General features: G+C 50.3%; 1 protein-coding gene across 3 annotated transcripts in view; it reads left to right on the plus strand.

The window, feature by feature from the left end:
- LOC147679525 (aldehyde dehydrogenase family 3 member B1-like) overlaps positions 1-27,496 on the plus strand; it is a 254,884-nt gene that overhangs the window by 199,906 nt on the left and 27,482 nt on the right. For all 3 annotated transcript variants that reach the window (XM_086943110.1, XM_086943109.1, XM_086943111.1), the window contains exon 9: positions 615-714. In XM_086943110.1, the coding sequence (XP_086799236.1) occupies positions 615-714 (100 nt within the window). The remainder of the gene's footprint in view (positions 1-614; positions 715-27,496) is intronic.

Here is a 27,496-nt window from a genome sequence, read left to right on the forward strand (position 1 = left end):
AAGCTAGGTCTGTGCTTTATAAATAAACAAATAAAATGAATGAAATATACTGGCCTAACTAGGAAATTACTGATGAAGCAAGCCAGAAACTGTTCTGAAAGCAAATGACCGCATGAAGTCAAACATTAAGGTTCTGGTCATCTTGTCTTGACAACCACTGATTTAATCATGTACGACCATGTGGTACATTCAGATTTTCAGCGCTCATTTATCTAGTCAAAGCAGAAAATAAGCGAAGGTTGTTTAATTAAACCTAGACCTAGCTTACATTTAATGAGAAAATAACAAAATACAACCTGTTTTGATTAAACTAAATCACAGCTTTGTGTTTTGTTTTTGTTTGTTTTTACGTTAATGTGTGTGGAATGTCACGAAATACTTTAGTGTTGATGCAGTCTTTTACACTCTGTATTTTTACTGAGCATGCAAGGCTGAGTTTGTGTCTTATCATTGTGGTCTGTATTTTTATGCTTTATATTTTCAGATAGTCATTATAATTTAAATATTCATTCATATATGGAGAGATTATTTTTAAAATTACTGGTTCTTTTTCAGTGTTTTGTTTAAATAACTGAGACCTTGTTCAACATGGTTTACTTTCAATCCCCTTTTAGGTAATTTCCGAGGTAATTTCTAAAACATCCAGTGGCAGTTTCTGCTCAAGTGACAGCCTTATACAGAGCATGTGCATAAGTCTCCCTCGCAATGGAGTTGGTAAGTACTGTGCACTATCCTGTGTGGTACATGAGATGCTTAAATACCTGCTTAGATAAACACACCATGTCCTTATTATACTGGATTGAATGCTAGGTGGGGCCAGCCAGTCTGAATGCTCCCATTGTGGACTGTGGCTAATATTACAGGCCTGCACAGAGAGCAATCTGCCAACTCAAAGTGTCCCACCAGTGTGATGTAGGTTTTGGGCGATCTGTGGCATCAGAAACTGTCTGTTCGAGGCATATGAGCTCCAGATTCTACACTTTGCATTAGATCTCCACCTGGTGTTGGGCTCGGATGATTGCATGTTGTTGTCGTCTTGGAAGAAATCTTTTGTAGTCACGAGATAGGTGACTCCTCCCTTGGACAATCGTGCGCATGGGTATCGGCTCCATCCTTAGATAGTTTTTTTCCGCCACTGGGTTCGGATGAAATTTTTCCACTCCGGTTCGAAATCTACTTTTCAAGTACTTCGGCGTGAAAAAACTTATTCAAACTTCACCAAACTACTCTTGATATTGATAAACGTCGACTTGACTCCATCACCTCGATTCCGGTCGTCGACGCGGGCCGTTGGGCCTATCCGCGCCGTGACGGCTACACCTCATGGAAAGGACACCATTCAAGAGATGCCCCAAGTGTGGAGCAAGGTTTCCACACAGTGACCATCACGAGGTCTGTAACCTGTGCACACTACGAATCCAGCTGTACAGCCTGTGCATCCTTTTGATCCAAGAAGACCATTCGAGATCGGAGGGCGCGTCGACACGACATGCAGAGATCGGCTCTGGAACCAGTGGATATCTTCGACGAAGAGGTTCCGCTCATCCCCGAAGAAGATACAGAAGATCTCCAAATAGTATCCGAGGCAGACTACTGCGATGACTCCATACCATTGGGTCAGCGCGTGAGTACTACTGCCCCTGCCCCATACCCATCACCCAAATCGAAGGCAAAGGTCAACACTCTGCCTCCAGGGCCCAGTCGCGACCGAAAAAACACTTCGAGAGCCCCGCCAACGAGCCCGGCTCCGAAGATAATACTCAAGCCTTCCGGTAGCTCCTTACCGAGCGAGCAAGCCGCACGTGCCGATCCCACCATCTCCCTCGGCAATAAGACCGAAAGAAGTCCCAGCTCCGAAACAGTCGACTTCTAAAGACAAAACTATGAAGCCAGCATCTGACGCCTCGAGGCCGACGAGACCAGCTTCGACTCCGAAGCCAATATCTTCGGTACCGAAACCTACAAGGCCTGATTCCGATGTGCTCAAGCCCACGAAACAGCCTTAGACTCCGAAAACAATAGCTTCGGTGCCGAAATCTACGCCAAAGGACACAGTAACAACTCCTAAGGCTAAAGACGAGCAGCAACCACGCCTGAAACCAAATAAATCGGCGCCGGCAAAGGTTCCGCAAGGAGAAGAACTTTTCCAACCTGATCCTCTACAAAAGAAGATCTACATTGACATAAAGACAGGTCATGTATCCACTATACCACACAGGAAAAGGAAATAAGACACAGCACCTACACCTGCAGTGCCTGTCGAGAAGAAGGACTCTGCTACATCTCCTATGCACCCTTCTTCTCCTATACTTCCTTCTCCTTCATCTCCTGTTCCCCTTAACATTTCACCTCCAAATTCTCCTGAAAACTCTCCTCCTCATTCTTCACCACATACACCTCCAGATGATGATGAGTATAGCATAGGGGGAGGGGCTGACCCAGATGAGCCTTTTCCCTACCCTATTGATGATCCAGATTGGGGTACCCAAACCCACAAGATGAGCCAGATATTCCTGACCCACCTTCATATCCATCAAAACCTTCTCCCCCAGTAGACAATATTGGGTTTGGGCACTTACTAAATAGGGCTGCCATCTATCATGGGGTTACCATGCATTCAAATGAGGCAGAGGAAGACTTTTTATTAGATACCTTTGAACACTCACTAAAGTCTGTTCAAATTCTGTTTATGATTAAAGGGGTCATCAAACATGCTCCAGAAGTATTTAAAGATCCTGTACGTGCTAGGATTCTAAACCCTAGAATTGAGAAAAATTACAGGCCTGCTCCTGGGGATATTTTTTTTTGTAAATCTGTTTATTAGCATAGTAATTGGAGCAGATACATACATATTTGGGCATTGCAGTAATCAGTACATCATAATCCTATGCCTGCTCAGTATTCACAAGCGTGTAGTAACCTTGATTTTCCATTTTCGTCTAAATACACAGTTATTGAACAATCCCCTAACATACCCACACCCTCCCCCACCCGCTAAGATCCCTCCCGGCACTCCCTTCATATGTGAGGAGATTTGACATTTGCATCCTGGTCACCTGTTGCTCCGTAAGTATTGTGATTCAGACTATTCTTCTTTTCTCCTCGCACACAGTGGCCTGCGGCCATAGCAATGTCAATGGTGCAGGGGTCCCCGCACCCCAGCACAGTACACCTTACTTCATGAATGTCCTAAGGGGCCGGGCCCCATCATCCCGCCTATATCGAGTTATCTGTGTCCCCCCCTTCCTCCACCCCCCCAGTTTCGAAGGCCCCCAGCACCGTGTACCAGTCCAGGGAGATCAGTGTTTTCCTGAGACCTCTGTGTTCTTCTCGTTGTAAAGCCTCGCCTTCTGCCTTGCCCCATCTAATCACCTCTATTTTCCATAAATCCGGGTCAGGGGGTCTGGGGGACTTCCACCTCATCGTGATTGCTCGTTTTGCTAGTAGTAAGGCCAGGTCTGTGAAACGTGCTGCCACGGTCCTTGTGCGTGTCGACGGACCCAACCCCAGTAGTGTATGTTCCATAGTGAGCGATCGGGACAGGGTTCCGGCACTTTCAAGCGAGTCAGCTATGGTGGCCCAGTAATGACCCAACTTGGGGCAGTGCCAGAGCATGTGCATTAGTGATGCATCGTCTGCATCGCACCGGGGGCAGTTGCTGCTCGCATCGGGGAACATCATATGCAGGCGATGTGGGGTTAGGTAGGCCCTATGCAGCAGCATCAGCTGAATAAACTTGTATTTGGGGTTTCTGGCTACCTTCTTGGGGAACTGGAGGATGCGTTCCCATTCTTTGTCCCTCAGTGGCCTACCAATGTCTCCTTCCCATGCTGACCTAAGTGTTGTTAGAGGGATCGCCCTCCCTGCCTTTATGCTAGCAGTGAGCCATGTGGTTAGGTGGCTGCCCGTGCCCATGAGGTATTGCATCGTTATCAGGGGGTTGGTAGCCGGCTCCTGTCCCTCAGGCGCCCAGGTGTGTGTTATATAGTGTCTAAGGCCTGCATGTAATAGGAATGAGCCTCTAGGGACGTTATGCACCGCCCTGTAGTCTGTGAAGGACAGTAGGCGTCCCTCCGCGAACAGGTCTCCCACATGGGCCACCCCCGCGTCCTGCCATTGCGTCAGTCTGTTTGTTGTCAGTGTATCCGTGCCCAGAGGGATGCCCAGAAGCGGGATCGTGGGAGCATAAGATGTTGTAGGGGAGGTGTATTTTACTGCCTTCCGCCAGTATGACACCGCCAGCCGGAGGAGTGGCGGGGCATGTCTCGGTATGTCCGAATGGGGTAGGAGTAATTTGTGTATGTCCCCTCTCCCATGTTCTCTCTCTGTCATATTGAGCTCGTGGAGGTTGCGGCCCGCCACCCAGTAGGCCAGCCATTGTAGTTGGCACGCATAGTTGTACGCCCTAAAATCTGGGAGGCCCATACCTCCGGAAGTTGAGGGGAGCTGCAGTTTGGCTAGACCTATACGTCTGCGCCCGTGTCCCCACACAAGTTCCGTGAGCAGTGTGTCGAGACGTTGAAACGTTGCGGCTGGGATCAGGAATGGCAGGTTGGTGAAGTGGTAAACTAGGCGAGGGAGCATTACCATCTTGGAGATGGCCACTCTGCCAGCAATAGAGAGGGGCAGTGTCAGCCAGAACTGGATTTGTGTTTTCAGCGCTCTTATGGCTCTGCCGAGGTTGCCGTCAATCATCATGTCAGCTTCCCTGTAGATGTGTATCCCTAGATACCGGAAGGTAGTACCCGCTATCTGGAATTCGTGCGGAGCGAAGGGTAAGGGAGTGGAAGAGTCCGTATGACTGAAAGTGAACCCATATGACTTGGGTTCACTTATAGCCAGGCCCGAGATTTCCTTGAAGTCCTCAAACAATTGGGGTATAGGGCCCATACCTCCCCGTATGTCTCGAAGATACAGTATGATGTCGTCGGCATAGGCGGACACAATGTGCGTCGTTCCATGTCTCTGGATGCCATATCGGGGGGCCTTCGTTCTGAGGCTGCACAGCAAGGGTTCGAGTGCAAGGACAAATAGGAGAGGGGAAAGCGGGCAGCCCTGCCGGGTGCCCCTCGCTATAGCAATAGGGCCCGAAATATGTCTAGAAGTGCGCACTCTCGCTGTTGGGAGAGTGTACAGAAGCCTGACCCAGGCAATGAATTCGGGCGGTATCCCGAATCTCAAGAGTGTGGCAAACATGTAGTCCCATCTAAGGGAGTCGAACGCCTGTCTCAGGTCCAATGAGATGCAGCCCTCCTGGCTTGCACCCCCCGTGCCTCCTAGCATCAGCTGGGCTAAGCGTCTGAGATTCATGGCCGTGCTCCTCCCCGGCACAAAACCACATTGGTCCGGGTGGATCAACTGGGGTACATATTGAATTAGTCTCGTCGCCAGCACTTTACTCAAGATCTTCGAGTCAGTGTTCAGGAGGGACAGGGGTCTGTAGTCGGCCAGCTGGAGTCCTTCTTTACCGGGTTTTGGGAGAGATGTGATCAATGCCTGCATGGACGAATTCGGCAGGGAAGCAGTTCGCAGGGCTTCCATATAGAGAGTATGTAAACGTGGGGCCAATTGATCTATGAACGTTGTGTAGAATTCGGCCGGGAGGCCGTCAGTCCCCGGGACCTTGTTCCTAGGGAGGGCTCGTATCGCTTGTCTGATTTCCGCTAGTGAGATGGTGCGCTGGAGGGCTTTATTTTGCATGTCGGTAAGCCGGGGCAGGACCAGGTCCCCCATAAAGGCCTCATAAGCGAACTCCACCTGGGGAGGGGGGGGGCTATATAGGGTGGCGTAATAGTCTCTGAACGCCGTATTAATCCCTATTTGTGAGGTAGCAGGAGTGCCTGTTTGATCTATGATTTCTAAGATCGGGTGGCAAGGTGGGGAGTCCCGTAGTATCCGGGCCAGAAGGGTACCAGCTCGGTCTGCCTGCGTATGTTGCCTATTTGTGTGTTCTCTGTAATCCAGGAGCCTCAGGTCTTCTAGAAGCTCTGCGTGCCTGATGTGGGCCTCCTGCAGTGGAGTGAAATGTGCATTGGTGCCCGCTGCCTCACTCTCCAGGGACGCCAGGGAACCCTCTACTTCCTTCAATTGATTGATGACCTCTTTCTTTCTGCCCACTCGCGCGGCCATCGCCTCTCCCCTTAGACAGACCTTAAAAGCGTCCCATTCGATCTGACGGGTGCTGGCTGTGTTCGTGTTCGTAGTGAAGTATGTGTCTATAGTGTCGGAAAGGGACAATCTAAAAACTGTGTCTTCAAGCAGGTCAGGGGGTAATCGCCATGTCGGGATTGGGGGCGTCAACTTGCCCCAGTGCCAGGTGAGTTCAACGGGGTTGTGGTCTGATAGGGTTTTCCCCATGTGTTGGGCCTGAACAATTGAGGTCGTCAGGGAGCGGGAGCAGAAGATATGGTCAATTCTCGTGTGGAGTTGGTGGGGCGGGGAGTAAAAGGTATATTCCCTTTCCCGTGCGTGTGTGCTGCGCCATGCTTCTGCCAGGTCCCAGCCTTCAGCCCAATAAGCCAGGGCTACTGCCTGTTTTCTGCTCTCTGTGGCCAACAGTGGTGGGTGTGACCTATCCAGTGTAAGATCGAGTACGGCATTGAAATCCCCCCCAATAATCCACTGGTGATCAGCCCAGTCAGACAAAATCCCATTTAGTGTAAGCAAGAATTCAGATTGGCCTGTGTTTGGGGAGTACACACATCCTAACACAATGGCATCCCCATCCAGCGAACCTCGCACAAATACATATCTCCCCTCCTTATCAACCTTCTGTTCTAATGCCTTGAAGGGGACAGAGTTGCGAAGCCAGATCGCCGCCCCCCTTGAGAACGCAGAATAGGAGGTAGCAAAGAGCTGTCCTCTCCATTTTTTGCGTAACTTCACAGTCTCAGCACTGTTTAAATGTGTCTCTTGCAGACAAGCTATCTGTGTCCCTCTACGGTTAAGTTGGGCCAGGGTTCTGTGGCGTTTGTGTATCGAGCCCAATCCCCGTACATTCCAGGTGCACAATCGATATACATTAAGAGGTCCCATAGCCATCTGTGTGTGGTGGTGGAGTGAAGTTTATAAGTGACCATGTTAGGTTCGTCGTGGTGCCAGATAAGAGTGCCTTGTAAACATATAACCCCTGAACTGAAAGGTTCCCCGGCCAACGGGCTCGGGAGCCAAACAAGGGTGCCCAAAGTGGGCACAAGTCAGTGTGTTCCATGTTCAAAACGGGGGAAGCAGGCCTCAGTTGACTGTCTGTTGATGGCCTGCTTTGGCATGGTAGCCCTGAATAGGGTGAGCCCTTCTGCAGCCCACCATGTATGAGGAAAAGGGGCCGGTCATACTTTACCACCCGGAGAGGATCAGTCATGCCGAAGGCTAGAATTCCTCCGCCATCTGGGCCGTGATCTTGGGGAACAGCTGTAGGCTGTCCACTGACCCGGAAACCTCAGTGTGGGTGTCGGTGGTGGTGGTGCCCCCGTCTATGGTCGCTCCCGCGTCGTGGGCGGCCAGCGCCTCCTCTGTTAATTGCATCCGCGCTGTTGCAGTTGAAGTAGGACCCGCTGTTTGGTCCCTGAGTGATCGAGCGTTCATGTGTGCGCCTCGCGTGGGGTGTTGTCCGGAAGTGGAAGGATTGCTTCGTCGTCCCTGTGATGCCTTGTGTCCCCCATTGTGGTCGTCTGCGAGTGGGTCTTGTGAGGCCGGAGGGGTGAGTGTGACTTCCATCCATTCCTCCGCCTCTTCCGGCGAGTCGAAGAAGTGGGATTTATTGCCGTGTAGTATCTTGAGCCTTGCAGGGAATAACAGCGCATATTTCATGTCTCTGTCTCTGAGTTTGCGCTTCACCCCCAGGAAAGTGGACCGGGCTCTCTGTACCGTAGGCGTGAAGTCGGGGTACACTGATATGTTTTTGTCTTCGAAGCGTATAGGTGCCTTCTCCCTTGCCGCTCTTAAGACAGTGTCCCAATCTTTGTAATGGAGTAGGCGCGCAATCAATGGTCGAGGGGGCGCTCCCGGTTGCGGGGGGCGCGACGGCATCCTGTGTGCCCGCTCCACGCTGTATAAGGCCGTAAGGTCGTCTTGGCCCACCAGTTTTTGCAGCCAGTCTTCGACAAATCGGGTGGGGTCTCTCCCCTCACTTCGCTCCGGAATACCTAGGATGCGGACGTTGTTGCGGCGGGCACGTCCTTCCGCATCGTCCACTCTGTCCCATAGCTGTTTGAGCTGCTTCTCCACGGTCTCCAGTTTCGCGGAATGCTCCGTTTGTTGGGGTATAAGGTAATTTAGCGCTATTTTCTGCTCCGAGACTCGCTCCGCCAGCTTGTTGTGGTCAGCCCGCAGTAGGGAGAGGCCGGTTGCCATGTTATCAATGCGTGATTCCAATGCTTCGCGCGTGGCGCGTATTTCATTGAGGATGAGGTCCAACTTAGCGTCTTGGGACCCTTTCCCGGTTGGCGGGATGATGTCCGCGTTCGAAGAGGCCAGTGGGTCTTCCGAGCCCGTGGACTGCATGTCTGCCGGGGCGCCTAAGTCCTGGTTCCTGCCCCTGTGTCTACCCATTGACCTGGTAAGCAGGGCGACGCTGGGGTGTTCGTGGCCGCCGGTCCCCCCTATGCAAGTGCGTCAGGCTTCGAAAGCGAGGTATCCAGGTTCCACCGAATGCAGGCGATTGCAGTCTGGATTGTTTCAGGCCAGTTCGTGTTCAATTGACGGTGGTCGGTGGGTCGCGGGGCCGTCCCAGGGCGAGGTAGGACTCAGCTGGTGGTCCCGAGAGCCGGTAAGTGTCTGGTTGTGCGAGGCGCAGGGGGGAGTCCACAGGCCGTGGAGGCGAGGAGCGGGGGCAGTGTCAACAGCCAGTATCGCGCTAGGCGTCAGGTTTGCAGTGTGGCATCAGGGCCTTGCAGGGCTAGTCTCCTTTCCCCCACGTGTGTCCGATGCCCCCAGCTCCAAACTATGAGGTCGCAGGTATGCCGCTATGCTGGTAAGCACTAACCTCGGGAGTGGAAAGCCTCACGCACTCCCACCGCGAGATGTCCGCTTGTGCCGGTTCCCGGGTGTGCCAATTGCCGGGATCGAAGTCCCAATGTCCAGGACCCCGCTCTGGGGTGCAAACAAGATGGCGCCTGCAGTACCTTCTCGTTGCCGGGCTTCCTCTCGCCTCCCGGCGCGTTGTGTCGTGGGCTGATGGTACGAGCGCAGTGCCGGTGGCGGGCTTCGCCTCTCACTTAGTCCGTTTTATGCTCCAGCGGGGGGTCCGGGCCCAGGCGCTGCGGTTGCGTGGCGATAATGTAATGTTGGGTCCGGTGTCCCGGTCGGACAGAGGGTCCCGGTCGAGTGTCCGGAGGGCCGATGTAGTGGCCAGTGAGGTCACAGGCGGCGCGGGGGCCCCCGCCATGTGCCCCGATGTCGCGGTGAAGCGTCCGCCGTGTCTCCAGGCCGAGGTCCTCCCACAGCCAACCACTGTCTTAGGGTGGATCAGGCAGTCCACAAATCGAGGCCGAGGCTTCACTCTGTGTCTCAGGCCGCAGCAGTCGCCACGGTCCCAGCGCTCTCTCGGTGCAAGCTTGGAGGAGCAGCGTCTGTCCGCTGCACGTCGGCCGCCCCCGAGTCCTCCGAGCACCGATTGCAGGTGGGCTGCAGGGCAGGATGGCAGGATAATCAGCTTATGTTACGGGCTAAGGACGGAGCTCCGGAGCTACACGTCCACCATGATCGGCACTTGGCCACGCCCCCTGCTCCTGGGGATATTGCCTACATTAGAGGACAGCTACCCTTAGATTCCCTAGTAGTGTCAAATGCTAGGAAAAGGGCAAACTCACAGACATCAGGTGAAGCACCACCCCCTGATATAGAATCTAAGGTGATAGATGCTTCTGGCAAAAGTATAGCTGCACAAGCTACCAATACATGGCGTATAGCTAATACACAAGCCCTCCTTGCAAGATATGACAGGGCTCACTATGATCAGTTAGAGACACTACTACATCATCTACCTGACCAATATAAGGCGCAGGCAAACAACCTTATACAAGAAGGCAAGTTACTTTCAAATGCCTCAATCACGGGCGCTCTGGATGTAGCAGACACTGCATCTACAGCTGTAAACACTAGTGTCCTACTTAAACGTCATGCGTGGCTACGCATTTCAGGATTTAAGCAGGAAGTGCAAACTACCATCTTAAATCAGCCATTCAACCAACATCAATTGTTTGGACCAGAGGTAGACAGCACTTGAGAAAATGAAGAAAGACACCGATACAGCAAAATCTATGGGAGCTTTGCAATTCACACAAACTAGAGGATCCTTTCGTCGCTCCTTCTATAGAGGAGGCTCCAAACAGACTGGAGCAGACAATACTGCTTCCTTCAAATCCAATACACAGACATCCTCCATTAAAGGATATTTTAGAGGAGGCTATACAGGCAACAACACTAAAGGAAGAGGTCAAGGTAACAACAAAAATCGAACCCCTTCCACTACAAAACAGTGACTTCCCTCTGCTCCCCCAACAGCACTCCATTCCTGTAGGGGGGCAGACTAACACAATTCCTACCTGTCTGGAATTCCATCACAACAGACAGGTTGGTAAGACAAATTATCCAGTATGGCTACTGCCTCGATCTTACAGCTACCCCTCCACACATACCACCCAGGCAGCGTCCAAAGTCTGCAGAACATCTTACACTGCTCAAACAAGAAGTCCTATCACTTATTCAAAAGGACGCAATAGAAATATTTCCTTTACAACATCAAGGAGCAGGGGTTTACTCGCTGTATTTTCTAATACCCAAAAAGGACGGGACACTAAGACCAATTCTAGATCCCAGGCCCCTCAATCACTATATACACTGATCATTTTCATATGATCACTTTACAACAAGTGCTCCTATTGCTGCAACAAGGCGACTTTCTTTCAACACTAGATCTAAAGGACGCCTACTTCCACATTCCTATACATCCTTCTCACAGGAAGTATCTGAGGTTTGCACTGAAAATACAGCATTATCAATTCAAAGTCCTTCCATTCGGGGTAACAACTGCACCAAGAGTGTTCGCAAAGTGCCTAGCAGTAGTAGCAGCACATGTCTGAAGACAAGGGAGACATGTCTTCCCATATCTAGACGATTGGCTCATAAAAGCCAAGTCATTCAATCAGTGTGTCCAACACATCTGAGACAATTCAAATATTGCACGACTTAGGGTTCACAATCAACTACACCAAGTCTCACCTAAAGCCCTCTCATGTACATCAATATTTAGGGGCTTCAATAAACAAGTCTACAGCTCTAGCGTATCCTAGTCCAGCAAGGATACAGAGCATTCAGGTTTTAGGCACAAAGTTTCAACAGCAACATTCTCTCCCAGCCAGAGTGTTCATGAGACTAATAGGCATGATGGTGTCTTGCATCTTTATTGTGCCATATGCAAGAATGCAAATGCGTCCGTTACAAGAATGTCTAGCACAACAGTGGAATCGGGCTCAAGGACAACTAACAGACCTGGTGTTGGTGGACAGCCGCACACATCGCTCTCTGCAGTGGTGGAACACCAAAAACTTGACAAAAGGGCGGCTATTCCTCGAACCTGTTCCACAAATAGTACTTACAGCAGACACATCTCTCACAGGATGGGAAGCCCATCTCCTACATCATACAACTCAAGGGCAATGGCCCATTCAACAAAGATTGTTCCATATCAACCACCTAGAGCTGCTAGCAATATTCTCAGCGCTCAAAACCTTCCAAGTAGAAGTACAAAACAAAGCTGTCCTAATCCGGACGGAAAACATGACAGCCATGTACTATGTACAAAAACAGGGGGGGGACACACTTTCTACAGCTGTCCCAGCTTGCACAGAACATTTGGAGATGGGTAATTCCACAAAATATATATCTGTTAGTAGAACACCTTCCAGGAGTTCACAATCAGATAGCAGATCTGTTAATTCGACAGACACAACAGATTCACGAATGAGAACTACATCCGGAAGTTCTTCTACCATTCTTTCACAAGTGGGTTCATCCAGACATAGATCTGTTCGCCACACACAAACGCAAAATGCCCAACCTTCACCACTAGGTTTCCACACCCGCTGTCCAAGGGCAATGCGATATGGATGAACTGGTCAGGCAGATTTGCGTACGCTTTTCCGCCACTACCACTAATGCCACTAAACTAGTGGAGAAGTGTGGCTCACTGGTTAGAGGAGGCAGACCATCATGACGAAAAACAATCTAAGGATGGAGCCGATGCCCATGCGCACTATCGTCCAAGGGAGGAGTCCCCTATCTCGTGACTACAACAGACTTCTTCCAAGACGACAACAACATGCAATCATCCGAGCCCAACACCAGGTAGCGATCTAATGCAAAGTGTAGAAATCTGCAGCTCTACGTGCCAAGAACAGATGCATACTGGTAAGTAGCATTTTCCATTTTCTATGGAGTCTGGAAAAAACACTGCATTTTTCCACAGCACCTCCCTTCAGTAGTAACTAGGCCTGGGTGATAAATTCCCTTCCGCTAACGGAATTTGCGAAATTTGGGTAATTTCGCGTTCCACGGATAACGCAAAATTGCCCACAATTCTGCGTTTCGCGACTTCGTGACATTTTTTGCTTGTTCCTGTTCTCAAAATGCGTGTTCGCAAGATATTTTCCCACGAGCATGCAAACATCAACAGCGAACAGGAAAAAAGCATCGCAGACCAGCAATTCCGCCTGTTCGCAGAATTTCTGCATGTTCGCGGAGATGTTTTACCGTTTTGCGTAACGCGATAATGCAAATTCCGCCCACCCCTAGTAGTAACCTTTTTCCACATGCCTGTCCCGCATGCTTTATGAGCTAAAAAGGTAGAAAGTTGTAAGCAGCTTTTTTCTACTGTTTTTTAGCTGACTGACTTTCTCTCTCCGTAGAATCAAAAGGAGGATTCCAAGTAGCCCCAGTTGAATAGGCTGCTATTGAAGAGACTGAAGGAGTGCTTTGAAAAAACTGAGCCATTTTCCCCCCAATCTCGTCAATTTACGGATACCCCTGCCCCCACAGAACCCCAGGTTTCTTTTCAATGGACTGTGGAGAGTTCTAATACCTTTATTACCTCTACCTTCATGGCAATGATATGTTATTTACCTCCCCTTGTTCTACAGACATGCAGGCCTACACTAATTATATTGCCGGCCATAGAAACAAAGAAGTTAAAAAAAGATAATGTTATTTCCTGTAAGTCCAGGCAGTAACGTTTAATAACATACTCGCAACTGTAAATTGCAAGAAATGTGCAAGACATGAAGAGAAACTCACCCAGCTGATGGGCTGGGGAAACTCAGTAGCTGGTCGAGTAGGTGCAGCAAACCACAGTCAAAAAATCAAGATGGAGCAGTGACAATGGAGGGTTATCAACAGGAGGAAGGCCAGTACTTGGAGACTGTTGAATCGCCATGAAAATGCCACATTGGCTCCAATTACGAACACTGGCACTACAACCAGCCACCTGCCCTGCTCAGCCTGCACAATAAAATATCAGAGTAAATGTCACATCCACGACTGGGTGTACGAACACATCACTTCTTGTGATGTTGAGGAAGTCCTTTCCGACATGCAGGGACCTTTTGCCTATCCTTCTTGCCTCGGACGAAGAATGTTCTGACTCTGTTTTCTGTGACTGCGGCAATGGCCTTGGAGCTCCCCCGCACTGTGTTTTATAGATGACCTATCTACAAACTGTATTATGTGATGACGTATTTCATTCTTTGTGATGGATTGCTGAATGTGTTGTGTTGTATAAACCTATTTAAAAAAGGAATTTGGAAGTCATCCTTGATTTTTGTAAACATATTTCCGCACAGGCCCAGAACAAGAGTGCTATTATGAGAGCACGCAACTCCTAGGTGAATTGTAATATACTTTCTAATTACATTTGGAAGTATTTTGTTCCCTGTAATACCAGGAACTGGGGAAGTGGAAGAGGGCTAAGAGCGCATGATTTAGGAAAAAACAAAAGTTATCTGGGCTAGTGTACCTTAATTGGTATACTTCAGCATCCCATTCTCTCTCCCATCATTGAAATCATTGTCCTGCATTGTGATTTCCTTTTCAAATCCCACCCACTCAATGTGCTTGAAATTTTAAAAGTTGATGGTTTTATAAACCACTGGTTGCCATTCTGCCTTCCTCTTGTATCTTTTGTATGTTTCCCCCCTGCGTTTTTTTCTGAATTTCCTTTAATAATTGGTAATCTAAGATTATTATTGCAGGCCCATTCTGATGATGGAAAGTGACCCTTAGAAACAGCTGGACTTCAGTTTATACCAAAACCAATATATGCCCCTGCTTTGTTTACTATAGATTTTATTTAACGTACAGCCAATTATAACAATGCACGCACTTTAAACCTCAATGCGTGTTGGTTCAACCAAGTCTCATCCCATAATAAAAACAGTTAAAACACAGGACAATTTAATACTCTCATTCAAACTTAATTCCTTCTTGTTACCTAAACCAATTGTTGATATGCACACTCATTCTGCTGTTATGCATGGGAGCCAGTAGTCCCTCTGTAAAAATTGGTCTCTAACTTACTTATTTGGAGATTACTTTCATCGGTCCTGCACCATGCAAAGGGGTGGCCACAAGATATGTCCCCCCCCCCCTTGCAACATCAGTAATCACTGTGAAGAACCTAGGGATCAAGCTAGACGCTGACCTGTCCATGAAGGCTCAGATCCAAACAGTTGCTGACACCTGCTTTGGGTTGCTAAAAATGTTAAAGAATGTTCTCCCCCTGCTGCCGGTCTCACACAGGAAGATTGTAGTCCAGGCCCTGATTGTATCGAGGCTAGACTACGTCAACGTATTGAAACTGGGCCTCCTGGACTATTTACTAGGCCGCCTGCAGGTGGTTCAGAATGCGGCGGCCACAGCTATTCTCATGGTGGGACCTAGAGCGCGAATGTCTCCCCATTTGAAGTCCCTGCACTGGCTGCCAGTCCGGAAGAGGATCCAATTTAAAACTCTGGTCTTGGCTTTTAGGGCTCTCCATAATATGGGTGCCTTCTACATTAGGAAAAGGATTCAGCACTATGTGCCGCGAAGGGCATTGAGGTCCTCAGTTCAGCTTCTGATGACCATCCCTAAGTTTTCCTGCTCCCGTATGGGCGGTCGCTCCTTTCAAGTGCTGGCCTCTCGTTTATGGAATGGTCTGCCATTATCTCTCAGGCGGGTGCAGGATCTTCTTACCTTCAGGAGGCAACTAAAAACCTGGCTATTCCAGCAATAGCTGTGTTCGAGGCATGTGGGCTGCTGAATTCATATCTGTGCATAGATCGCCGCCTAGTGTTGGGTCCGGATGATTGCACATTGTTGTCCTGGAAGAGTCTTCGAAGTATCACGAGATAGGTGGCTCCTCCCCTGGACTACAGTGCGCATGGGCATCGCCTCCATCCCCAGATTGTTTTTTTCCGCCATTGGGTTCGGATGTGTTTCGTTTCCCTCTTCGGGACCGATAGTTGTTTTCGTTTCTACTTGAGGCCAAAAGGTCTTTAGGCTGGGCGTCGGTATTGTTTTCGTTCGGGTTTGTCTTCCTTCTCAGCTCCGAACGCTTCCTGCCCCTCCGCGTGCTGTCGGCGCGGACGGGCCTACTCGACGCTCCAAGTTACTGAACATGGAACGGACTCCGTTCAAGAGGTGCCCGGTGTGCACCTCCAAGTATTCACACCTCGACGTGCACCCTGTGTGCAACAAGTGTTTATCACCGGACCATGACGAGGCCAGATGTATGGCCTGCTCAAAGTTCCGGTGCAAGAAGACCCTAAAGCATCGTCGGGCCGCTCGACTCCAGGCCCAGTTGTCGGCACCCCCTGCGCCCCCGCCAGACAACATCTTTGAAGAATTTGAAGAAGACGAAAATGTCTTTCAGGTTTCGGGCTCTAGCCCTGCGTCGGAGGGAGATGACTACGACGCGGGAGATGAGGAGTTCGATGAAGCCGGCGACGAGGTAGGGGACGACGATGGGGCCATTGCCACCGTGGGGGATAGCTCGGAGGAGGAGCACCCCCAAACTGACTCAGGGGTCAATCCCCAACATACGGCCCAGGTCGAGGGATCGCCTTCGGGCCTTACCCAAGACCTTGCTAATAGTCCAACTGCCCCGCCTCTCGGCCCGGCCACGGACATTTCTGATGCGCCACTCCCGTTGAAGAAAACGAAAGTGAAGCCATCGGGGTCCACACCATCGGTTTCGAAACCGAAAGTGAAAGCTCCACTGGTGGGACAGAAGGCTCTAGAGGCGTCAACACCTAAGAAAGTCAAGATGGCCGACTTGAAGAGCCACGCCAAGATGGCCGACCCCAAGGCCTCGGGGTCGACGCCGAAGGCAAAGGCGGCCGGCGCGGCTGCGTCGGCGCCGAAGATGGTCGAGGTCGATGACCCGAAAAAGGCTCCAAAGAAGCGTCAAGGCGATTCCAAAGCTCCGGCTGCGCCGGCTCCGGCCGTCGGGGCCAAGGATGGCAAGGTGTCGGCGCCGAAGACGCTGCCCCCGGCAGACTCGACTCCCGACTCGGGGACATCGCTCGAGACGGTCAAGCCCTCTTCAACCTTGACGAAAAAGGTCGCTGAGTCCCTGCACCGGATTCGGAAGGACGCTGAGGCTCCCGATCCGGAATCCGTGAAGCCGAAGACCGCATCGAAGCCGGCAAAGGTGCAACCGCCTATTCGCTACACCCTGCCGCCAAAGTCGACGCCGAAAGCCTTCGCTCCGAGGCAGGGGGCGGACGTGCCCTCGAAGGAGATGTCTACGTCCAAAGCGCCGTTGGTGGTGTCGAAGCTTCGGCTCCAGCCACTCGCGGATGAGGAGCGCCGAGAGGTCATCATCGACGCCAATACTGGGAAATTGTCCCTCCTCAAGCGAAAAATCACCACGGAGCCGGTGCTAGAACATTTTCGGATTCCTCTTAAGAACAAGAAGGACTCGGCGGGCGCTTCGGCCCCTATGGAGCCTTCGTCTCCCAAACATGTGGAACGTTCTCCAACGCGTTCTAACGCGGGGGAAGGTGACGATGAAGAGGAGGTCGAGTACAACTATCCGGCGTACTCGGATCCGGAGGAGGAACATGAACCTTGGTCGGCCGGAGCCGACCCAGACGACCCGCAGTCGGGTCAGGAACCGCAGCTCTTTGCGGCAAAAACCTCACCGACGGAGGACTCTGCAGCCTTCAACGCCTTGATTGAGAGGGCCGCAGCTAACCATGATGTCGAGCTCCACTCAGATCCTGTGGATGTGGACTTTTTGTTTGACACTTTCTCAGTGGCCGAGAAGTCAGTCAAGACATTACCAATGCTCAAAGGAGTGCTAAAGCACGCGCCGGAGGTCTTCAAGGAGCCCACTCGGGCGCGCGTCATCAATCCTCGAATTGATAAAAAGTATAAGGCAGCGCCCTCGGATCCAACATACATCAAGGGACACTTGCCACTGGACTCTTTGGTTGTATCCAATGCTCGGAAGAGGGCGAATTCACAGACAACTGGTGACGCTCCTCCCCCAGACAAAGAGTCGAAAATATTCGAGGCCTCAGGAAAAAGGATTGCTGCGCAGGCAGCTAACATCTGGTGTATTTCAAACACGCAGGCCCTACTTGCACGCTACGATAGGGCTCACTATGACACCCTAGAAACACTGTTGCAGCACTTACCTGACCAGTACAAGGAGGCTGGGGAGATGTTAATTCAGGAGGGCAAGCTAATCACTAACGCTTCCATCAAATGTGCGCTAGATGTGGCTGACACTGCCTCCAGGGCGATCAACACTAGTGTGTTGCTGAGGAGACATGCATGGCTTCGAATATCAGGCTTTAAGCCAGATATACAAACAACCATACTCAACCAAACAGTTAATCCTGACCACCTATTTGGCCCCGAGGTGGATGCAACACTGGAAAAAATGAAAAAAGACACAGACACTTATAAGTCTATGGGGGCTCTCCAATCTCAGCAGTTTCGGGGTGATTCCTTTCGCCGCTCCAATTCCAGAGGCACCTCCAGGGGTCAAGCATCGCAATCCACACAGTACTATAAGGGCAATACCCAGACCTCGTACACCAACAAGGGTAGAGGTGGCTACAGAGGCAACAACGTCAAGGGCAGGGGACGTGGAAACAATAGCTCCAGGTCCACCACCGCCAACAAGCAGTGACGTCTTGTCACTGCCCCCCGACCACACAACACCGGTCGGGGGGAGACTCCAGCAGTTCCTGCCCGTGTGGAAATCCATCACCACGGACAGGTGGGTCAAGTCTCTTATCCAGTACGGTTACTGTCTGGAACTTACTTCCACTCCACCAAACATACCTCCAAGAAGCCGTCCTATGTCCGGCGAGCACTTGCACTTGTTGCAGCAGGAGGTCACAGTCATGCTGCAAAAAGGGGCAATAGAGCTCGTTCCACTGCAAGAAAGGGGAACAGGGGTTTACTCCCTGTATTTTCTAATCCCCAAGAAGGACGGATCCCTCAGGCCCATCCTGGAACTCAGGCCCCTCAACTGGTATATTCTCTCGGAGCACTTCCATATGCTCACATTACAGCAGGTTCTCCCTCTGCTTCAACAGGGGGACTTCCTGGCCACACTGGACCTAAAGGATGCATACTTTCATATCCCCCTGCATCCTTCCCACAGGAAGTATCTCAGATTCACAATCCAAGACCAGCACTACCAGTTCAGGGTTCTGCCGTTCGGGGTCACCACAGCGCCAAGAGTCTTTACAAAGTGCCTGGCGACTGTGGCGACGCATCTGCGACGCCAAAACGTCCACGTCTATCCTTATCTGGACGACTGGCTCATTCAGGCAAGAACAGAACAGCAGTGCGCAGACCACGTGTCACGCACTATTCATTTCCTGCACGATCTGGGATTCTCGCTGAACTATCCAAAATCCCATCTCCAGCCCGCCCATGTACGGCAGTATCTGGGCGCGACGATAGACACGCTGGCAGCCACTGCACAGCCAAATTCAGTGAGAATCGCCAGCATCCAAACGCTGATCCAACGATTCAGACCTCAGCACTCGCTTCCAGCGAAGGTGTTCATGCAGTTGATAGGCATGATGGCCTCCTGCATCTCCATCGTCCCGCACGCAAGAATACATATGCGTCTGCTTCAGGAGTGCTTGGCACGTCAGTGGACTCAGGCTCATGGGCAACTGACAGACCTAGTGTTGGTGAGCGGTCGGGCGTACAACTCTCTGCATTGGTGGAATCCACAAAACCTTTGCAAGGGCCGACCGTTCCAGGAGCCTGTGCCACAGATTATCCTGACAACGGACGCTTCTCTCCAGGGATGGGGAGCGCATGTACTCCATTACACGGTGCAGGGACTATGGACACTACAGCAGAGAAAGATGCACATCAACGTTCTGGAGCTGATGGCAATCTTCATGGCCTTAAAGGCATTCAAAGTACATCTGTGCAACAAGGTCGTGTTGATCCGGACGGACAACATGACGGCCATGTACTACATTCAGAAGCAGGGAGGAACACACTCTCCGCAGCTGTCTCATCTGGCTCAGAGCATGTGGAAGTGGGCCATTCAGAGGAACATCTTCCTCATGGCGGAGCATCTCCCGGGCAAAGACAACCAGATGGCGGACCTGCTCAGCAGGCACAGCCACCAGATGCACGAGTGGGAGATACATCCATCAGTACTCCAACCGTACTTCCAAAGGTGGGGTCATCCAGAGATAGACCTGTTCGCCACAAAGGAGAACACAAAATGCCAAAGCTTCGCCGCCAGGTTCCCACACCCGCAATCGCAGGGCAATGCGATGTGGATGAACTGGTCAGGCAGATTTGCGTACGCTTTTCCCCCAGCACCTCTGATACCGCTGGTGGCACGCAAACTCAGGCAGCACTCGATGACTCTCATCCTGGTTGCTCCAACGTGGGCTCGCCAACCATGGTACACCACGTTTCTGGAACTCTCCGTGGTACCGCACCAAAGGCTTCATCTCACCCCCAGCCTTCTGACGCAGAGCCATGGCGACATTCAGCACCCAGATCCGCAACAGCTCAACCTGGCGATCTGGCTCCTGAAGTCCTAGAGTTTGGCTACCTCAATCTTCCCCCCGATTGTATGGACATCATTCGGGAGGCAAGGAAGCCCACTACTCGAGCTTGTTACGCGGCCAAGTGGAAGCGTTTTGTCATGTACTGTGTTAACCACGATATTGACCCACTGGACGCTTCCATTCAGAACATTATTTGCTACCTGTTCCACCTGTACCAATGCAATTTGGCGTACTCTTCCATCCGCATTCATTTGTCTGCGATGGCAGCATACCTTCAGAATAGGCAACACCTATCCCTTTTTAAGGTCCCTGCTATCAAGGCTTTTCTGGAAGGACTCAAAAGAGTCATTCCACCACGGACACCACCAGCTCCAGAATGGAACCTCAATGTGGTTCTTACCAGGCTGATGGGTCCTCCCTTTGAGCCACTGCACTCTTGTGAGCTTCAGTTTCTGACTTGGAAGGTTGCTTTCTTAGTAGCAATTACATCGCTACGGAGGGTTAGCGAGTTGCAGGCGCTCACCATCCAGGAACCTTTCTTCCAAGTACACGCTAACAGGGTGGTGCTCCGCACTAACCCTAAATTCTTACCCAAGGTTGTATCTCAATTCCACATGAACCAAACAATTGAGTTACCAGTGTTTTTTCAAAACCCGGAATCACTGGCGGAGCGGATGCTCCACACCCTTGATGTTAAAAGAGCCTTGATGTACTACGTTGACAGGACTAAAGATTTTCGTAAGACCAAGCAACTCTTTGTTGCTTTTGCCTCGCACCACAAGGGAAATGCTATCTCCAAAGCTGGGATCGCTAGGTGGATAGTGAAATGCATTCAGATCTGTTACGCTAAAGCTAAACGCACTCTCACAATTCCACCGAGAGCCCACTCCACCAGAAAGATGGGGGCCTCTATGGCTTTCCTAGGTAACATTCCCTTAGAAGATATTTGTAGGGCAGCCACATGGTCTACCACACATACTTTCACTAAACATTACTGTGTAGATGTGCACTCTAAACAGCAGGCAGCTGTTGGCCAGGCTGTTCTCAAAACGCTTTTTCAAACTGCTGCAGCTGGCACGGGCGGCCGCCGCTAATGGAGGGACTGCTATATATTCTATACACAGATATGAATTCAGCAGCCCACATGCCTCGAACTGCAAATGCTACTTACCAGTATGCATCTGTTCTTGGCATGTAGGGCTGCTGACATTCATATCGCCCGCCCTCCTCCCCGGCGCCTGTAGCAGCTGCAGTATTTCTTTACACATATTTTCATACTCTTAGCATAGGGCATCACTCACATATTTCACTCCATCTCTGCCAATGGCTAAAAACAATCTGGGGATGGAGGCGATGCCCATGCGCACTGTAGTCCAGGGGAGGAGCCACCTATCTCGTGATACTTCGAAGACTCTTCCAGGACAACAATGTGCAATCATCCGGACCCAACACTAGGCGGCGATCTATGCACAGATATGAATGTCAGCAGCCCTACATGCCAAGAACAGATGCATACTGGTAAGTAGCATTTGCACTTCTTTCCCCACTCTGCTATAGTGCCCATGTCTGTCTTGTGGTCTTTTCAGCTCAGGGACACACTGCGGAGTAGCCGCGTGCTTTATAAGTACCTATTTACATTACATTATAGTTTAGTTGTAACCTCACTAGTGTTGCCTGGAATAAGACTATGGTGTAGGCGCTGTGACTGCAAAATACCTGCTGACTGATCTAGCAGACAGTGTGAATGACAGATTACGTAGTAGACATACCATTTCTGTTTAAACAATGATAGCCAGAACTACCTTTTCAGCTCTTCTGAACAGTATTCTAAAATCAACAATCATTAGTGGAAATGAGATATTTATGAACTGTTCGTGTTTTGCATAGCTAAAGTTCATTACAATGAACTAGGAATTTCTGTGCTCATTCCAATTCATTATGAGCACAGATATTTTAAAAAGTGACTTAAGCTACATATAGTAAATTTTGTAACAAGTTATTAGATGCATGATGGTGTGTTTAGTGTCACAACACAGTCCTCATTTAGTCAACATATTTGCAAACACACTAGTATGTATGAAAGAGCTAGACACCAGGAATTTAAGATTTTCCTGGGAAACGCAATGGTGTGACCATGCATTCTAGGGAATACAATTATTTCTGTCATATGTTAAAATGTCACCTTGGCATTCCATCATCATATAAAGGAAATCTGCCTTCAGTCGTGTTCCTCTATATGGTAACAGAACTTCTCTGTGATTTGCAAAACGATCATAATGTACGACAGAGGGTATTCTAGTCTATTAAATTCAGTTGCGTTCTGGCTTCTCAGTGCTTACTAGCATGGCGCACAGAATGCTGAAACTTCATCTCTGAGCACAATACTAACTGCCACCACATTCAGTGTTAACCAATACTAGCTGCCACCAGATACATTGACTGACTTATTTACTAAAAACAATGTGAGTGCTCTTTCACTGAAAGGTCACAGGTGGGGCACTGACTTCAAAGAAACATTTATGTACTTTTTACATTTTACTCTGTGTTATGGTGTGTTTGAAAATAGAGCAAGGTTCTAGTTGCATGTTACCACATATATGAAAACTGCCTTTCCCAGTTTAAGGGTATTATTGAACTTTCTGCCTTTGTTTCACTAAATATATTTTTATCTGAGTTTGTTGTTTTTATACATATTTATTTCTTTGATCTCTTCAAAAAATGAAGTTGAAACAAAGATATGCCCTAACTTATTTAACTGGTAAATGTATACTATGACATCAATTAGAGCTAAGCATTAGTCAATTACATTTTTTCACCCTTTTCTACATCGGTTCTGCACTTTCCTGCTTTCTGTTCTTTTCCTGCTTTCTGCCTTATTTCACTCTTTTTCTCCTTTTTTCCCCTCTTATTCCTCCTTTCCTGCTAGTTTCTCCTCACTGCTGCTGCCCCTGGGGCCCCTCCCCCCAGCACGACCAATCCTGCTCCCATCCCTGCTCCCGCCTCCCGCCTCCCAGCGCTCCAGCCCTCCCGAACTCCACTTAATGGTGGCTGCGCCAAAGGCAAGGCCGTCTGTGCCCGACCGCAACCAGCACCAGAAACCCTGGATCTCTGCACCACCAACGCTATGACCCGGCAGCACTCCACGCACTCAACCCAGGCCACAACAACAACTGAAAGCTAGCGTCACCGGCCGACACCCACGGACCTTTCAGCTGTCACAGCTGCCGGCACACATGCAGCACCACCAAGACCACGGACCCAGCGCAACCCACCCGCAAGAACACAGCCAGCCTGAAGACCCTATAATGCATCCACCTTAATGTCCGATCCCTCCACAGACATGCCACCGAAATCTGAGACCTCCTAGACAGCACCAACCCGGACACAGCGTTCCTCACCGAAACATGGACCAACACCTCTTCGGGACCGAACACCGCCATCGCCATCCCCCAAGGATACAAGATCTCCAGGAAGGACCGCCCCACCCGCCCGGGAGGAATTGCCATTGTCCACAAATTCACCCTCCGCCTGAGTACACTCCCACATGAGCCCACAGACCTGATGGAACACCTTCACTTTAAGATACTGGCCAGCCCCACCACCACCCTCCAAGAAACCCTCATCTACCGACCCCCTGGACCCCGCTGACCTTTTTCAGAATCCTTCACGGACATCATCCAACCGCAGGCCATCACATCCACCAACTACACCCTGCTGGGAGACCTCAACTTCCACCTAGACAACCCACTGGACCCCAGGAAACATCCTTCCTGGACAACCTCCACAACATTGGACTCCGCCAGATCGTGACCAAACCCACGCACTCAGCAGGACACACCCTCGACCCCCTCTTCACAACAGGAAACTCCATCACCTTCAGCCACACCACCAAACTCCCAAGGTCCGACCATTGATGTGTCCACTACACCTTCAGAACACCCACCATCCACAGACACCAGCACCTACTCACATGAAGAAACTGGACCAGAATCACCGACGACCAGCTAACCTAGTCACTCAGCAACTCCATCCCTACCATTGCGGAATACGACTCCAACGCCGCAGCCCGAACCCTGCATAGGTGGATCACCGATGGCGCCAACACCTTAGCCCCCTCAAGAAAAACAACAACACCCACGCCAAGAAAGCTAGATGGTTTACCACCATACTTAGAGAGTCCAGATGCACTTGCTACCACATCAAAAAAGACTGGAGGAACACCAAATCCACAGAAGCCCAAAACAACTTTAGAGCCGCACCAAAGTCCACCACCATCTCATCAGAAAAACGAGGAAAAAAAGTGATTGAAGATCGAATCTCCACCCACTCGTACAACAGCAAAGAACTCTTCAACATCAAGGAGTTCGCCCAAGTCCACCGACATCCCCCCTCACAAGACCTCTGCGACAAACTCGGCACCTTTTTCCACCCCAAAATCAAGAGCATCTACCACAACTTCGACAAAGATAACCAACAATCTAATCCCTCACCAACCACCTCCAACACCATGAAGCCAGCCATCGACAACTTGACAACCCTCACCACCGAAGACTCACTGAAGACAATGAATTCAATCCACTCCGGGGCCCCCATGGAACCCTTCCCCACCACCTTTTTAACAGAGCCGCCTACACCATTGCACCCATGCTCCGCCACACCATCAACCACTCCCTTGCAACTGCATCGTTCCCTGACTGGAAACACGCCAAGTTCAACCCCCTCCTCAAGAAACCCTCGGCAGATCCCACCGACCTCAAAAACTACAGACCCATCTCCCTGCTTCCCTTCCCTGAGAAAACCATCAACAGCCAACTGGCCATATCCATCGAATAGCACAACATCCTCGACTCCTCCTAATCCGGCTTCAGAAAAATGCACAGCACGGAAACTGCCTTCCTCGCCGCAACAGATGACATCTGCACCCTACTGGACAAAGGAGAAATAGCAGTCCTCATCCTCCTCGACCTCTCAGCGGCGTTTGACACAGTCTCTCACCGTGCGCTAATACACAGACTCCACGACCCAGGAATTCAAGACAAGGCCCTCGACTGGATCTGCTACTCCTTCTCTGGCAGAACGCAACGGGTCAGAATCCCCCCTTTCCTCTCGGACCCTACACCAACCACCTGTGGAGTGCCCCAGGTGTCATCCCTCAGCCCTACGCCTTTAAACATCTACATGGCTCCGCTCGCCCCCATCGTCCGAACCTACGGACTCAACATTGTGTCATACGCAGACGACACCCAACTCATCCTCTCCCTATCCAACGAACCTAACATCCCCAGACAACTTTTGAGAAGGCATGGGAGCCGTCGCCATATGGATGAAAATCAGCTGCCTCCAACTAAACACCAACAAAACAGAAGTACTCATCATGGGCCCACACCCGGATGCCTGGAACACCTGGTGGCCCCCCGCTCTCAGAACTCCGACCACCTCCACGGACCACGCAAGCAGCCTTGCAATCATCCTGGACTACGAACTCAAAATGGACCACCAGATCAACACCATCTCATCCTCCTGCTTCCACACCCTCCACCTCCTACGTAAGACCTTCAAATGGATCCCCATCAAACACAGATAGACCGTCACTCAAACCCTGGCCACCAGCAGACTCGACTACGGCAACGCACTCTAAGGCAGAATAAACAAAAACCTCACACGCATACTACAGAACATCCAGAACGCCGCCGCAAGACTGGTCCTCAACCTGCCAAGACACTGCCACATCTCCTGGCACCTGCGCACACTCCACTGGCTCCCCATCGAAGCTAGAGTCACCTTCAAGATGCTCACCCACGCTAACAAGGCCCTCCACGACACTGGACCAGCATACCTGAACAGCCGACTCAAATTCCATGCACCCCAAAGGACCCTACGATCAGCCCAGTTCTCCTACGCTGTGGTCCCTCGCACCAGAAAGACCAGATCGGGCGGCTGCTCCTTCTCCTTTCTCGTGGCCAGATCCTGGAACCCCCTCCTGTTTCACCTCAGACAGACAACATCTCTCCCCATCTTCACAAGTAACCTCAAAACATGGTTCTTTAACAGACCCCCTCGTTGATGGACTGGAACCTGTGAACCCCCCAACCCCCAGCGGCTTGAGACCCTTAAGGGTGAGTAGTAGCGCTTAACAAATGCGTGATTTGATTCAAAAACACAAATACAGTGAATAAGTAAAACACAACACACAATAAAAATCCCACACCAATTTATAAGAATAGGAAATATTTTTAACTTTAAAAGGACACCAAAACAATAAATATCCGATGTAGGAAACTGGAGATATGAATTTTTAAAGACTAAACCCTTGCTAGTGCTTAGAAAGCAACCGAATCACTTCTGGTCCTGCTTGACCAGGACAAAGTCGAAGTTTGAGTCCGGCTTCGATGGAGCCCTCCTCGGATACCCCACGCAGTTGGCCTCGGTCAAAATGTTACTCTTTCTGGAGCTTTTTCTGCTGAGGGCCCTTTCTGCGCTCCACCAGTTCGGTTCCTGTGAGGGTTTGCTGGCTTGACTTTCAGGTCAAACTCTGGAAGTCTGACCTCTAGAGCTCTTCAGCAGGACAAACCTGGAATCCGGGCTGGGTTGCGGTTGAACGTGGCCAGCTTGGCTCTCGCAGTCAAGTTGGTCACCTCCTGGAACATATAATATAATACGAATCTAGAGTGAGATCTCACTGCGATATTTACCCATCTGTGCGCACTGATGTTCTTACAACTTACCATCGCTGATATGGAGAGGCGAATGTAGCACCTTTGCCACGGCCCTCCACTGGAGACAACAGAATGTGCGGACCTAAGGAGCCCAAGGAGACCTGGATATGTACATGGGACCCCCACACCCAGAAGTGGTTGGCGAGACAGTAATGTGAAGGAACTGTTTGACCTGTGCATATATAATGCTTTATTACAAGTGATTCAATTGACTTGTTCCCATGTACAAATCCTTGTAAATTAAAGTACAAGATAAAGAAATACGCAATAAAGATATTTAAAAAAAAAAAAGTTGGTTACCTCTTGGAGTTTTTCCCCAAAAAGTTTCCTAAACTTCTGGAGGTTCTTTCAGGAGGTTTCCTGGTGGGCCCAAGTGTCTTAAACACAAATGTAAGGGTCTGGAATCTCCTAGATAGTCCTTGGCATGCCTGGTCTTCATTTCCCACAATGCACTTGGTCAACACCTTAAAACTTCCCTCAACGCACTCCAGGAGGGGGACTGTGGCTGAAAAAGGGTCAGTTAAGCTCTTTTAATCTGTAGCTGCAGGGAGTCTACTCTGTCTTGAAGCAAGGCCAAGTCCTCAGAGCTGTAGTCCCAGATAGTCAGCAGTCACAGTGGGGCAGACCCTTGGGTGCATATCAGGATTCCAGCAAGACAATCCTCCTTCATGTAGTTTCTGGCTGCAGAATTGAGAAGGTCTAAACTTCTCACATATTTATCGGTGACAAGCAGTGGAG

This window comes from Lissotriton vulgaris, chromosome 11 (genome assembly GCF_964263255.1).
Source record: "Lissotriton vulgaris chromosome 11, aLisVul1.2, whole genome shotgun sequence".
Classification (NCBI taxonomy): domain Eukaryota; kingdom Metazoa; phylum Chordata; class Amphibia; order Caudata; family Salamandridae; genus Lissotriton; species Lissotriton vulgaris.